The 15379-nt window shown below is 42.9% G+C and overlaps 2 protein-coding genes across 2 annotated transcripts in view; both read right to left on the reverse strand.

The window, feature by feature from the left end:
- The window catches only part of hoxb3a (homeobox B3a), an 85378-nt gene extending 83286 nt beyond the window's left edge, over positions 1 to 2092 (reverse strand). The window contains exon 1 of the mRNA XM_061026349.1: positions 1897 to 2092. The gene's annotated coding sequence lies outside the window, so the exon portion shown is untranslated. The remainder of the gene's footprint in view (positions 1 to 1896) is intronic.
- A 4198-nt stretch (positions 2093 to 6290) lies between these two features.
- hoxb7a (homeobox B7a) lies at positions 6291 to 14478 on the reverse strand. The gene is made up of 2 exons (XM_061026375.1): positions 13806 to 14478; positions 6291 to 7459 (listed from the first exon to the last, which is right to left on the reverse strand). Exons 1-2 carry the CDS (start codon positions 14353 to 14355, stop codon positions 7200 to 7202), a joined length of 810 nt encoding a protein of 269 aa, XP_060882358.1. The 5' UTR covers positions 14356 to 14478; the 3' UTR covers positions 6291 to 7199.
- Between the last annotated feature and the right edge of the window lie 901 nt (positions 14479 to 15379).

Genomic DNA, 15379 nt, shown 5'->3' on the forward strand with positions numbered 1-15379 from the left:
ATAGAACAGTAATTCTTCGTTTTTATCCAATTAAATGTTTTTATTCTGCATTTTATTATAATGACAGAATCAGGCTCCGCCATTGAATCTAAGTCAGTGTCGTTGCTTCTTACCCTACATGTATGTTTTAGATTATTTTCACATTTCAGAATCAAACATTATTCGTGATTTCAAAAGAGTTTAGTTTATGAGTTCAGAGGAGCAGAGAGCTGAAGGATAAACTGTCAAACGTGTTTTATATAAAAGTATTTCTCCTGCAGCGATCTCACATCTCAGGACTCAGTTAGATGTTATCAATATAAATATTCTTGTTTCTGTTCACCTAAAGATTGACGCACCTGAGGCAGCTGATATTCAAAGTCATGGTGAGGTGAAATGTACATTTAGTATTTGTTGTCTAAACGGAGGCTATAATAAATAAAAACAGTTTAAAGTCTGTGATCACATCTGTTCGTTTAGTTTAGAGTCAGCTGCAGATGATTCTCCTGTTCAAGTGAATAATGAATTTATTTGATATTTGTTGTCAGGGATCTTAAACTAGCTGCACACCGACGACAACAACAACAACAACAACAACAACACATTTATATCGAAAATAATATGATGATAAAAATCATAAACTGGTCTATTCCTCTGTCAGAGAGCAGGCCATGATAACACACACATGGAGTTAAGAACTGTGTGTGTTTTTAAAATCAGACATTCATTCATCAGCTGCAGACTCAACACGAGCCGGGCAGAGGCTTTTACAGAAACAGAGATGTTGAGACATGAAGACACTGATCCTGATGAATTATATTTAATAAACTCAGAGCAGGATGAAATATGTTCCACTGAGTGTGAGTGTGTGTGAGGGGGATGAGGCTGTTTGATATTTGAGACAGCAACAAATTGGAGACCAAAGAGAACACCAGCAGTGTGTGTGTGTGTGTGTGTGTGTGTGTGTGTGTGTGTGTGTGTGTGTGTGTGTGTGTGTGTGTGTGTGTGTGTGTGTGTGTGTGTGTTGGGCGGTGTCCTGATCAGTTAGCTGTAGAAACAAAACAAAAAGAAAAAAAAAACAACCCCCCCCCGCCGCAGGGAGGAAATGAGAGAGGAAACAAAGTCATAAAAGTGGGCTGGACGGAGCGAGACAGAAAAACATTCCTGTGTCTGCAGAAGGCCTACACACACACACACACACACACACACACACACACACACACACACACACACGCACACACACATTGTGTCAGTCAGCTGACAGAACCTGGAAGCTGTTCCTCTGAGATCTGGAAGTGAAACAATTCAAACACAAAAGAAAAGAGACCAAAAAAAAACCAGCGAGAGGAAACAGTTTCAAGTTTCTCGACACACAGATACACACATCATTAGAATAAGGTTTATCAATCCACAAGAAAATAACAAATGATGGTGGTTAAAAGTGAGGATTTGGAGGATCCAGCACACCTGCCCTCACATCAAAGCCAGTTTCCCTCTCGTGAACACATCTGCCCCCCTCCCGCCGTGCACCGCGCGCGGCTCGGGGCAACAAGACGTCAGCTAATCTTCCGGATCTCAGAGAGCCGACTCGTGTCCACTCAGCAGATAATCCAGCACTCAGAGACCCGCTTCATGTGGATCATTCATCAGGGAGTCTAATCCCGCACGGCAGAGCCCGAACCTGAGCCGGAGAGGAACACCTCATTTATCTCCGCAGAAGAATCACACACACACACACACACACACACACACACACACACACACACACACACACACACACACACACACACACACACACACACACACACACACACACACACACACACACACACAGCACCAAACACCAAACACTCTCACTTGTTTCTGCTCCCATGCAGCAGCGCGCGAGGAGCAGGAACGTGCAGGAGAAGCTCTTACCGTTTGTTGATAATCCGTCACGAGCCCCACAACACACCTGCAGTTCAGCTCGGTGTCCCGCGTGCAGGCAAGTCAAGCTTCCCGGAATGGCACGAGACAGCCCAGCCGGATGGATGGATGCTAATTGGATGGAGGGGTGTCGGCGCGAGGTGGTGAGGATGAGGAGGGGGGGGGGGGGGGGTTGGGTGCGTTTCCCGTTGTCACCCAGTCGTCAAAACACCGTCGTCATCTTCATCACCGCCCCCATCATCATCATCATCATCCACATCCTCGCGCTGACAGATTAATAAATGTATATTAAAAAATGAAAATCATGAAGTCTTCACGGGAAAAGGGTTTTCCCGGGTTCTCCTCTTCTTCCTCTTCTTCTCCTCCCGTCCCCACATCGGTCCGCAGCACGAGAGCAGACGGAGCGAGGAGCCATAGCAGGGGAGGAAGAGCAGCAGCAAGAGGAGGAGGAGGAGGGGGAGGAGGAGGGAGGGGGCGGGTTGTTGTCTCCTCGTGCCGGGTTTTCTCATTAACTAGTCCGTTTAATTAGAGCCACGCGATCATTTCCTCGCGCTTCCCGGTGCCTCGCGAGCCCCGGGCAGCTCGAGGCAGCAGCGGCGGCAGCAGCTCGGGCCGGAGCTGAGTGCAGCAGCAGCAGCAGCAATATAGCCACTTGGGAAATCATAAAAAGTTCATGTTCACGTTAAGCGCGTCCACGTGACCAGCCCGTCGGCCAATCCCCGCGCGCGGCCACTCATAAACTTGTATCACAAAGTTGTAAATTTTCATAAAACAACAAAGAATTTATTGCATTTCTTCATGGAGAGCTGAGAGAGGGGAGCTGCTCCTTCCCTCTCTCCGAGCCGCCATTTTCTCCCTCTTCTTCTTCTTCTTCTTCTTCTTCTTCTTCTTCTTCTCTTTAAAAACAGAGAAGATAAATATTCTGCTTTGAGTTTCTTCTTTTAACTGTTTGTGTTTAATGAAAACTATAAAGTGTCTATGAGCTGATTTAACGTGTTTGACTTGTTCTGTGAATGAAACACATCAGAGGTTGGTAAATGTTTAAATTATATTTTATTAAAATAAAATAAAAACACTCATTATTTAAACGCGTGGATTAACCCTTTAAAGGTGGCACAATGAGTCAGATCTGAATCAGAACTAATGAAGAAACATGATCATTATATGAAACTCATGTTGTATTTATCATCCCTCTATCAGTGAAGCTTTTAGTGGGAATGCAAAGTTAGAATTTTTTTTAATTTGGAGAGAACATTTTTTGCAGTAACACCAGCAGTATGCAGGGTGGTGTGGTCGGATGAGGGGCGGTGTGTGATGTGAGTTATCCGCCGCAGTGAGCCATGAGGCGGCGGAGCAGCAGACGCAGATCCGGGATGAAGGTGTGTGTGAATGAAAGCAGCTCCGAGGTGAAGTCTGCTCTGTGTGTGTGTGTGTGTGTGTGTGTGTGTGTGTGTGTGTGTGTGTGTGTGTGTGGCTGCAGCACGAAGTCAGGACATCAGAGAAGAACACTGCAGTGTTGGAAAAGCCTCATTTTAGCAACACAATGGAAACTAAACCTTATATGTTACATGATGATAAGACTGGTATCTTTGAGAGAGAAAGAGAGAGAGAGAGAGAGAGAGCTGCCGTTCTGACAGCTTGTAGTCCTTCTTTGTATCTGCAGCAGGATCACAAATTCTTCAGAATTCTTAACGTAAGATTTGAGGATTTGGGGGGATTTTGCAGACACCAGAACATCATCACCTGGTCGGTGGTGCTGGTCCTCAGAGCCGTGCGTAAAAGCGGTTTCGCAATGCGGCAACACGTCACCATTTTTACGGCCTGCAGGCCCGGAGCCGCAGGATGCTCAGAGGCTCTGCAAACACACCGCAGTCTTCTTCTTCTTCTTTTTTTTTTTTTTTTTTACACAAAATTCTTGTACTACAACAGTTCAGCCAGACAGAACCAGAACCTGAGCCCCATTCTGATGCCTCCTGAATGTTAACTAAGAGAGAAGAACCCGCCTCCAATGCAGCAGTGACACAAACAATGCGCGCCTCTGCTCCACAGACACCGCAGTGTCCAAACACAGAATTATTTCCTCATTATAAATGTGCAGACACCAAACACAGCTCACCGGGTGAATTATGAAGCTGCTTTGGTAAAATTTAAACAACCGAGATGTCTGCCTTCTTAGCGACCCAGGTGGACTCTGAGCACCAAATCTGCTCTTCTGGTTTCTTCAAACAGCGTTCATTACTGCCACGTTTGACCTATTTTCATCCACCAGTACAAATCTACGAATGGTCCCAGGCTTTGTGTTTGCGTAAAATGATACGCCAGTGACAAACAGGACTAATCTAAGGGGACCCATCATGTCTGAAACAACGTCCTGGTGGTTCCTTAAAATCCCCTTTGCAGCACAGACATCATCCAAATTTGATTCGTATCCGATTTTAACCCCGAAAACTTGATTTTAAACCTTCAGTAACCCACGCATGACCTCTCCAAACTGCCCCGTGTCTGGTCCGCAGCAGCAGACACGGATCCTCCGTTTCCTCTATGCAAATATCCCGGGTTAAAAATTAACAGAAACTAAAGCAGCTGAGAGCAGGAGGCACCAACAGGCCGCTCGATCCTCGTTCTGTTGCTGTCTTTGTGTTTGTAGCTTTTATTGGGTTTCCGGCCTTTTCATGGACGCCATAAAGACATTAAGACCTGCTGCACCCCCCTCACAACACCAACCCTCTCCGGTTTATGTGGTTTCCACAAACATGCCGAGGACTTCCACAAGATGTCATGTCCCTCAGAAAATTCTTCTGGTTTTGGAACAACTTTGGAGCAGATCTGGAGTTTTGTGGCGCCGCGCTGCAGAGGGAGATAAAACGAGCGGAAGCTGCAAACAGCTGGCTTTTATTTTCCCTGAGAGGTAAAGTTTAATATATATATATATATATATATATATATATATATATATATATATATTTGAGGATTAAAGAAAATGAACATTTTAATGAACATGTGCGTAACTTTACCTGAAGTAATGAGATGTGACATGATGGTTCCCATGTTCAACTGTAAACAAGGTGAGAGTATTTCAGAGTGGTTTATAATGTGTGAATGTCGTTATTACACTGTCACGTGAAACCTAATTAAACATATTATATCTGAATGCTTTTAATGTTTTATTTAAAGTTTGACGAGTTTCTTTGAAAAAAAACCCTCCAGATTCCTTCCACAAATGTTAAGTTTTTGCACTTTTTGCTTTAACATTTGGCAACTAAACGTTTTTATTGTTACTTACAATTATAAATACATGTGAACCTTTGTGGCTGTACATGCACGTGCTACATAAATGTGTTCTTCCTCTAGGTCAGCAGCATCTACGGCACTCTAGTTTAACCTCTGTGAGTTTGCTTTCTGTCTTCTTTGTTTGCAGTGAAAATCAGATCTGAATTCATATTTGAATTGTGAAAAGGCAAGTTAATACAAGAGCACCACGAGGACACTCAAAGAGCTTCACGCAGGCACAAGAAGCATTGCATACATTTTATAGAATCATATAACAAAGTGTGTGCATTGAAGAAATACAATATTTCTGCAGAATGCATTCACCATTTACAGACTGGAGGAGTGTGTGCATGATCACGTGCAGGTGTGCACATTCAGACATGAACACACACAGAACACACAAAATGACAAAACTGTAAGGAAGCGATTCAAAGGTAAAAACAGGAAGTAAGAAGAAGTTTTAGATCATTAGATGTTTATGTTGTTAATCATAGACTCCTTCAAACTGCTGGTTATTTTGTGTTTTTTTTTGTGTTACTTTTTGTTTCTTCATGTACTTTTATTTAAAGGGCTCTTGTGTGTTTCTGTGTTCAGTGAGGGACGTTTGGCCTCAGATTTGTTTTGCAAAGATTAAAGGTAGAAAAAAGCAGAACATGTACATGAAGTTTGAGATGAACCCTTTTGGGGTCCGGACACGCGTGGACCCCTTTAAGTGCACGACACCAAAACAAAAACCAGCATCAGTCAGGACTCAGTGGAGTCTGTCCTGGATGGACTCTGTGTGTGCAAACTCTTATTTAAGGAGGACATGTAGAGCAGATTCGAAATATGAGGTTCGTCATGTTTTCAGTTTCTAAATCCAAACCGGCTCTTTGGCCTCTGCAGTTAGAAAGCCACATGTTGTAAAAAGTGATCGACTCAGACCTTTAATGATGACTTGTGACTCTCCTAAAGCGGCTGTATTCGTCTTACTGACAGTGTGAGAGTGTTTGTGGTGCTTTTATTTCACGCCACAGAGGAGGTTTATCTTTCAGCACGACCACGCGGAATGTGGAAATGTGGAGCAGCTGACCTGAAACATTTCCAGATGGGAGGGAGACTCAGATACACGAGGACAGGTTGGATTATTTGTTTTATTATTATTTAAGTAAAAAGAAGAAAAAAGTGCATTTTAGTCTGAACACACAACTGACACCATGCGCGTGAGTGTTGGTGCATAAACAGGAAGTTATAACATAAACATTCAAGGTTAACAGCAAAGAAAGATGATTTCATATTGTTGTCTGATTGGACGTTTTGCTTCCAGTTTCACTAAGTGGGCTCATGTTGATCTATACATGTTAGATGATCATCAACATGATCTCAGTGTTGATGATGAAACAACACAGCACGAGAATCAAACCCTCCGCGTGCATCATCAGAGACGGAAGAATTTAGGGAGATATATCTATAAAGTCATGCAGTGACGGGTTTTATTCACATATTCAAAGTTTAATGACTAAAACATCCAACATTATAATTTCCTCTCCTGAGATGCGCAGAGTTTGGGGATGTTCGGTTTGTGTAGGGCAAAAATAATTCCTCACGTGGGTGGTTTATCTGTGGGAGAATGAACTAAGAGAAGATATTTATATTTATTTATTTTTACTCTAGGAGCATCTCAGAAATATTTTAGGATTATACTTTTCAAAATCAAACTTCAGTGTTGATGTTTCAGAGTTGTGTCTCGCATCATAAATAAATCCTTCATGGAGAAATTGAGAATATTTATATTTATACATTAGAATGAATTGAGTTCAAATTGTAAGAATTAGAAACATCTTAAAAAATGGATTAATTATATTTCGCCATGTTGTCATATCCACGCGCGAGGACATTTTAAATGTTCGTCGTGGTGGAAGTTTGTAGTTTAAAAACTTTGTTTCTGTTTCTGCTTAAATCAAATATTCATTAATTAAAAGGAAATAAAATTAAAGAACATATTCCATACTCTCCTTTAACAGATTTAGTCTGAATGAGTCCCTTCACTCCTCTTCTTCTTCTTCTTCCTCAGCAGCCGGTAACCCTGGCGTCGGTGAGCCGCTTCCGGTCTCCCGGTTCTCCTTCTTCCACTTCATCCTCCGGTTCTGGAACCAGATCTTGATCTGCCGCTCCGTGAGGCAGAGCGCGTGCGCGATCTCGATCCTCCTCCGTCGCGTGAGGTACCTGTTGAAGTGGAACTCCTTCTCGAGCTCGAGCGTCTGATGGCGCGTGTACGTCTGCCGGCCGCGCCTCCTGTCTGCACCTGCACACACACACACACACACACACACACACACACAGGTATTTAATTCAGAGTCCCCTCTATCAGATCTATTTCTGCACGTTACTGATTTTCTGTTTTCTATCAGCTGAACAAAATAAGAAAATAAGAATAAAAAGGTAAATAAAGAAACACGTTTCCTCTCTGTACTCTACAAAGTCAAGATATCAGTTATATTTTTTATGTCCCATCAAACATCACAGCAGTCTGTCTACAAATAAAGTAATAAACGCGGAGAATAAAAGAAAAGTTTATTTCATATTTTTCATATTGAAATCATAACTGTCAGAAATCTTCCTGAGAGTTTTTATTTCTCTCTAAACTCTGATTCTGTTTTTACATCTTCATCAGATTATCTTCAATATTAAGAATCAAGAAACTGCTCTTCCCTTTTACTCTTGACTAAATAAAAACACAAGATGGTTTAGTTGGATCATGTACAGAACCCCGGAAGTCCCAAACATTAAAAAAAAAAAAAAAAAACTCCAAGATATACAGGATATATTTTTTAAAATATTTTTTTGGGGACTTCAGGGTCGCAGTGATTATGGAAGTGAAATGTAAACTAATCATTAAGTGTGAAGTGAAAATGTCTATTCTTCTTCATTCCTCTCTGATATAAACTACACGTTTCTCTTTAAAGCAGCGAGAACAACAAACCTCTAAAAGAGAAATAATAAAGTTAATTAATTTCATTAGCAGTCTGTTTAAATCATGAATCAATGTGTCCCATTCCAAAATCTCTGTTTCATTCTGTGAAATTATTTAGAATAATGTTTTTCAATCAAATAAAATATACCTTTTAATGACGTCACTGTCAGCGGGATCATTTGGAAAAACACATCTATTTGTTGTTGTTTTTTTTGGTTGTTTGCATTTTCAAATCCACCAAAAGTGATTATTTCACTGATGAAGTTTTTAGAAACAGGTCGAGTGATTCACATCCTGTAAAAGTTTACTGTGTCAACATGTCAATAAGAACCCAGGAGTTCATTTTGACCTGTGAGCGTGCAGCCAGTCCATGCAACAACACCAGCAATTTAAAGATGGCCGCCGTGAAAACTGAGTTTCTTTCATTCCATTTTTGGACGTATTAATCACAGATAAATGTTGACGTTTGTTTTGTCACAATTCAAACCAAAATTAAGACATTTTAGTAAATATTTAAAACCTCTTTTATGAACTGTCTTTTCTGAGGACGTTTAATTTGAATAAATAAATAAACATGGACTCTTAATTGTCTCCTTGTTTTGGTTTTTGTTCTCACACACTCCTCTGACTTGTGGCTGTGTCAACACCATGAAGCAGTCCGGAGGACAGGGTGGTTCATGTGGGTTCAGCTGCTCAATATTTACCTCACAGTGTTTGGCCTTAAAGGAGATGTACGCACACTTCAGTCCACCACATAATTAAAGGAGAGCGCTGCAAATGTGACTGTTGATGCTGAGGGTTTCTATGAGGAGAGGAGGGGGGGTTCAGTAGCAGCTTCAAAGAATCAATGAAGTCTGCAGAAACAGACCCATAATCAGGGCAGCTAATTTCAATTAAAGCAAAGGTATAAATCTGTGAGTCCTCGTGTAAAATATGCATGAGTCAGTGAGTGAGAGCGCAGAAACCATGTTGACCTTCTGTCTTCATGAGGTCACACAGCGCCTGAAGGTTGAAGAGAAACTGGGTCACATTTTTATAGCTCAGAGGTCGCCTGCAGGACACGACGAAAACCCTTTAAAGTCTGCAGATCTGCAGCATGGAAAGTGAAACTGTGGGGATCAGAGGAGAGGCGGTACAAAGTGATATCATTCTTTAAATAAATATCAGAGCCTCTGTATCTCACAACAAAACTGATAACATGCACTTTGAAGGTTCTTTTTTTTCTGCTGTTGTGGAATCTGTGAACAGACTCTGAGGCTGCAGGTCATCTGAGCAGCAATAAAAAGCTACGACCAGCCTGTAAAAAGGAGCTTTGCGACTGTTTGCACGGACTTTAACGGCATTAGCTGGTGTTTAGTGAAGGTTATAAATGTGCGGAGGAGGGGGGAGACCAAACAGGAAACACAGAATGATGTGATGGACAACTTTCACTCTGCATGTTCGGGATTCTTTCATCATATAGACGTCTGCAGTGGAGCTCAGATTAGAAGACAAAAGAGTCCACATAAAGCTGCATTTCAACCACAGTAACTTTCCCAAAGGACTAGGAACTTTAGGGTCTAAAGACCAGGGTCTAAATAAAGTTCAGGGAGTATTATTTCACCCCCAAAAATGTTTCTGCTGGGGGTTGTAGTTTTTGAAGAAAGAGGACTTTGTTGGTTGGATTTGTAATATCATACGGACGTCAGCAGCAGAGCTCAGATTAGAAGACAAAAGAGTCCACATAAAGCTGCATTTCAACCACAAGAAGTTGCCCAAAGGACAAGGAACTTTAGAGGGTACTCAGAGCTTTATCACAGCAGGGACCTGGGTCTAAAAAAAGTCCAGGGAGTATTATTTCATCCCCAAAAATGTTTCTGCTGTAGGGGTTGTTGTTTTTGAAGTAACACAAAGGGTACGTTTCCACCAAAAGGATCTGAGATTTTTCATCCCAGGAGCCACATTTCCAGAGACGTAAAGGTTCCTGTAAGGTCCCTAATTCTTGGAAAAGTTCCTTCGATGTAAACACAGCTAAATATTTTTGATTGGTTGAAGACTTGCAGCTTTTAGAAGATTCTTTCACGTCAGCACACCAAAGCCACATTTCCACCAAAGGTACGGAGAACCTTTAGTCCAGCAGGCTCCTTTACTGGGACTAAAAGGTTCCTCTGGCCCTTTGTTGTCTTTGTTTCCCCTTACGACCAGAGCACTAACTGCACTCCACCAGTCGGACATATTTAGCACTAGAGAGCCCACCCTGAAGTCCAAGAGCAGGAACCCTTTCCGTGGAGTCCCAGGAACTTTATGTGGACCCTGGTACCTGGTAGACCAAAGTCCCAGGGGAAAGTTCCTCTCTAAGTTAAAAGAAGCTCCAGGGTTTAAAGGGAAACGTGTCTTTACCTTCCCCTCAGGTCAGACCTTAAATCTCTGAGACATAAATCCTCATCTTTGAAGCGTTTGCTCTCTGCCAGAAAATGAGCTTTCAAAGACTCTGCAGGTACGAGCTTTATTACACGCGCTGCAGGAGTCCTGGACGTGTAGGACAAGAACAGGAGATCATAGAGGTCATGTTCAAACTCTTTTTTTCCTGAGAATTTGGTGGTTAAGTTACTCTGGAGGGAATTTACTTTCAAAGTGTGTGAACATGAAAACTGTTCTTCATCAGAGCCTTGTTTCTGTCAGTGAAGAAAACATTTGATACTTTTATTTTGAAAAACTTTAAAGGCCTATGAAATACTTTTCTCTTCTGTTCAGTGTTCTCCTGTGTTTGTTCATGCAGGATGAAGAAGTGCTGCAGTGAAAAACATTAAAGCAAGAGGTTGACATGTTTTTAACTCTCTCTTTCTCTCTCTGTGTTTCACAAACACAAAAACCTGACGCTGACTGAAGCAGCGTAGAGTCACATTTGTTGTGTTTTCAAGGAGCAGATTTTCTTTTCCTGAACCTCTCCACATCCTCTCAGTGTCCCTCTACAGATTTTAGTTCCATGTATGGACACCAGAGGAAACCTTTTGTTAATAATAAATCATGTTATGATGGTTTGTATCCTGTGATGTTCTGTTTGATGTATTTTAAATGCTCCTCAGGCTGTAAATGTTGCAGTGTGTGTGTGTGGCATCAGTCCACATGCTCCATACCTGTTTTTACCTTTTACACATAAACATTTAGTAAAGTTATTTTAGTAACTGGTATAACCTTATTGTGGCGGCAAACCAGTTCAGTAATTTACAAACATTTTTGAAACGTGTTCAGATATTTACAATATTTTCATTGAACTCTGTGGAAATGCAAAAAATTAAAATTAAAATGTAAGTTGAATTGTAAATATTTGATTTATTACAATACAAAGACCTCCACATGTATTTGTCTTTCTTCCTCTACAGCTTCCGTTTCCGCCTCAGGATGAAAAAACACATTTATGAAACAGATTCTTTTTTTTTTATTAGGCAACATAAAAAATATTTATTGTAAAAATCCTTCAGACAGCTAATCTAATCCCCGACACAAACACACTGTACATAAACTCCGCGCTCATCGGATTCTGCAGCTTTTAAAGACGCAATTAGATTTCATGTTTCTGCCTGCAGAGTCTCCGCGCGCGTGTGTGAGAGTGTGTGTGCGTGTGTTTGTGTGAGTGTGTGAGTGTGTGTGTGTGTGTGTGTGTGTGTGTGATGAAGAACGTGCCCGTGTTTGTGTGTTTTCCATTTATTTGTTATATTTTCTGCTCTCGTGCTGTCGCTGATGATTTATGAGCTCGAGCTTGAATTCTCGAGCAACTGACGGCAGGAAGGGATTTTATTTTTTTCAAACACACTCACGCGCATTTATTAAACAAAAAGTGAATTAGTGTCTTCATAATTGTGCACAAGTGCGCCGCTGCAAGAGCTCGTGCTCGTGGGTTGTTTGTCTTATTCACATTTGTCAACGGGAACATCCGGGACTTTTCCCCTCCAATCATATTCAGAGCCTTGGACTGGAATCAGATCTAAATTAAAATCTATAAATTCATTATTCAGGCTGACTGACTCAACCCCATCACAAAGCCACACACACACACACACACACACACACACACACACACACACACACACACACACACACACACACACACACACACACACACACACGAAATGTAATATGTTGTATATTTTGTGTGTATAAAGTTTGAAATTTAACGACACGTTCTCTTTTTTTCTTAAATATTTAGTTCATATTTTTTTACGTAATTGTTACGTAGTTTTCTTTTTTAGCCCCAAAAGGCCTGAACTAATTTCTCTGACTTTAAAATCCTCAAGTGAATAAAGTACTTTCAATTTCATGGGTGCCGTTTTCATTTCTTCACCCTCTTTATCAAACAGATCTCCAAATGAAAAGCACACACACACACACACACACACACACACACACACACACACACACACACACACACACACACACACACACACACACACACACACACACACACACACACACAGGGCGACAGAGAGGGAAATAAACGAGGAAGCCGACGGCCAAGACGAAAAGCTGTCGAGTAGCTGTCAGGAGGCTCCTGCTAATCAGGAAGGACTGATTCTCTAAAAAATATTTCATCGTGAGCCTGACTTAGCCCTGAGGTGTGTGTGTGTGTGTGTGTGTGTGTGTGTGTGTGTGTGTGTGTGTGTGTGTGTGTGTGTGAGAGTAAGAGCTAGTGCTGCTGGAGGGAATAAAGGAGCTCACACATGATTTAACAGGCTTTCTTGTCTCTGTGTTTCCGCGTTACTGATCACAATGCAGCATTTCCTCAACTTTTACGCACGTTTTACGCACGGACACTCTCCACATTTCCCGGTTTTCACGCACAACCATTGAGTATTTTGACGCAAACATAAAACTGCTGTTTGTGCTGAACGTGTTTGTTGTGGATCGAGGCTCCGAGGCCCTGCAATCCATTCAGCATCCAGCCCGCTGCTGTCACATGAAGCTTCACAAAGACGCTTTTACAATCGCTGGAAAGAGCAGGCATTCAGAGATCAAACCCATCCGCTAATTTATAGTGTTTATAGTATTAGGCGGATTGTGGTGACAGTACAATAGCACAAAGGGCTTTCAGTGGGCTAGCTAGCACTGAGAACAAGCACAAGGCAATCAGGCCGAGGAGGCCGAGCTGAGCGACACCCTGAATATGAGCGATAACTGCAAGAGGAAGAGGAGTTTCTCTGGAGGTTTTCTCCATTTTCAAATAATCTGGGATAAAACTCCAGACACCCCTTCACTCCACAGTCCCATTCTGAAACACAATACCACCTAATGAATATTCACCAAGTCTTAAATTATGGTTTTATGGAGGTCGCAGAGCAATAAAGGATTTGCAAAAAGAAAGAGAGAGGTTGTAAAAAAAGAGAAACAGGCAAGCATAGTTCAGCTAACGGCAGTGGCCGCTGCGCAACCGGGCCAACGGTTTAAAGAGCGTTTAACGGGATTATTGGTCTGCACCTCTTTCTCTCTCTCTCCCACAACCCCCCCCCCCCCCCCCCCCCCCCCCCCCCGCCACACACACACACACACACACACACACACACACACACATACCCACCCCTGGCCTGCTCCTCGCTTTCCCCAAACTATTTATAAAAATAACCTTCCTCCCTTCACTGCAACTCACCTGTGCGGTGCTGCTTATTAGTTCATCAATGTTCATAACTTTTAACCCCCCCCTCACCTGAGCTCCTCATCCAGGGGTAAATCTGTGGCCCCTCCTCATTGGACTGCCTCGTCTGCTGCTCTACAGGGTTACTCTGCCTCCTGCAGGTCGGCTCTGGAAGCCCGGTGGGCAGCGCGTAGAGCTGAGAGCGACCGGAGATTCGCTCCGTGGCGCACAGTGGCACAGCCCCTTCTTCTTTGCGCACTTCAGAGGGCTGAAATTCTCCCCTCCGGGTTGTGTACTCTCCGGGCTGGGTACTCCCGCTGCCCCTGTTCAGTCCCGAAATAGAATAACAGAACTGCGAGGAAGAGGAAGAGGAGGAGGCTAAGAAGGAAGAAGATGAAGAAGACGAGGAGGGAGGAAGAGAGAGCCCTCCGCTGCCTCTCCCATTGGAGCCATGGAGGTGATATCCGCTGGACACGAGGGCGCACGAAGAAGACAAGGCAGGAGCAGTAGAGCAAGACGGGAAGGGAGAAGTTGGAGAGTCAGTGAAGAGCATAGCGGAGCAGTTCACGGCGGCTTGTTGGTATTTAGAAAACAGCGCGTTGGCGAAGTCAGGCGAACTCATAATTTGGCGCCGGTGATTTGTAGGCCCGGGGCGCGTTAATGTCCACTTTTTACGACGCGCCGTGAATTATTGGCGGGGTATTACTGTCTAGATTTACACCAAAAATACACACACACCCCACTCATCCCCCCCTCCCCTCCCTGTGCTTCTCGGACCACGTGACCTTGGGTCCATGTGATGTCAAAATGCCCAATGGCCGACGGGGCTTCCCTCCGGATGCAATATTATAATGGCAGAAAATAGCTGAAGCGCACACACACACACACACACACACACACACACACACACACACACACACACACACACAGAGAGAGAGAGAGAGAGAGAGAGAGAGAGAGAATGCAATCTATACTAAACAATCAATACGCAGCAGCTCGGAACGTGTCTACTAATCACCGAGCTCACGCGGAGCTGAGGCTGACAAACTTAAATCTTGACCGTCCTGTCACAGAGTTAGAAGTGGCTTGAAACGCGCGCAAAAAGGCGGAAACATCATCAGTTTGACATTGATTGGATGTGAGGAGGAATGGTTCTAGCCTCGTGCGTAAAGTTGCACCGATGACTAAAAAGAGGAGATGGATTTCCTCTGTTGTAGAGACCACACATGTAGCAGAGGAGAGGGTCCCTCACAGCAGAACAAAGCCGGCTGTTGTACCGCTGCAGGAGGAGAGAAACAGGGAGATGTAAACAACTCTTTAAAGAGGAGCAGTCAGGAAATTATTATTCAGTAACGCTCATCACCAGAGAGCTTTAACGGCCAACATTCTTATTTTATTGATGATAAGCAGAACATTAATGAGTACACCTGGCTGCCTCCGTGCCATAGATTACATTTGAAAACAAACAGAACTATAGGCACCTTAGTGGTTGTTGGGTTGATGTTAAATGTTTCACCTTGAGAAACACTTTGTCATCCTGACGCTGAAGGATACCTGTGCTTCAGTAAAACACTTGAGTAAAGCCGGAGAAAGCTTCTATGCTTGTAAAAACATTACTGAAACCAAATAGAATTCCTGCTTGAGAG

This window comes from Labrus mixtus, chromosome 20 (genome assembly GCF_963584025.1).
Source record: "Labrus mixtus chromosome 20, fLabMix1.1, whole genome shotgun sequence".
Classification (NCBI taxonomy): Eukaryota; Metazoa; Chordata; class Actinopteri; order Labriformes; family Labridae; genus Labrus; species Labrus mixtus.

Excerpts from the sequence above, each read along its gene's own strand:
- hoxb7a (XM_061026375.1), bottom strand. The coding sequence starts at position 14,355 with ATGAGTTCGCCTGACTTCGCCAACGCGCTGTTTTCTAAATACCAACAA. Across the intron at positions 7,460-13,805 it reads CCCCTGGATGAGGAGCTCAG|GTGCAGACAGGAGGCGCGGC; the intron begins GTGAGGGGGGGG and ends GTGTGTGTGCAG.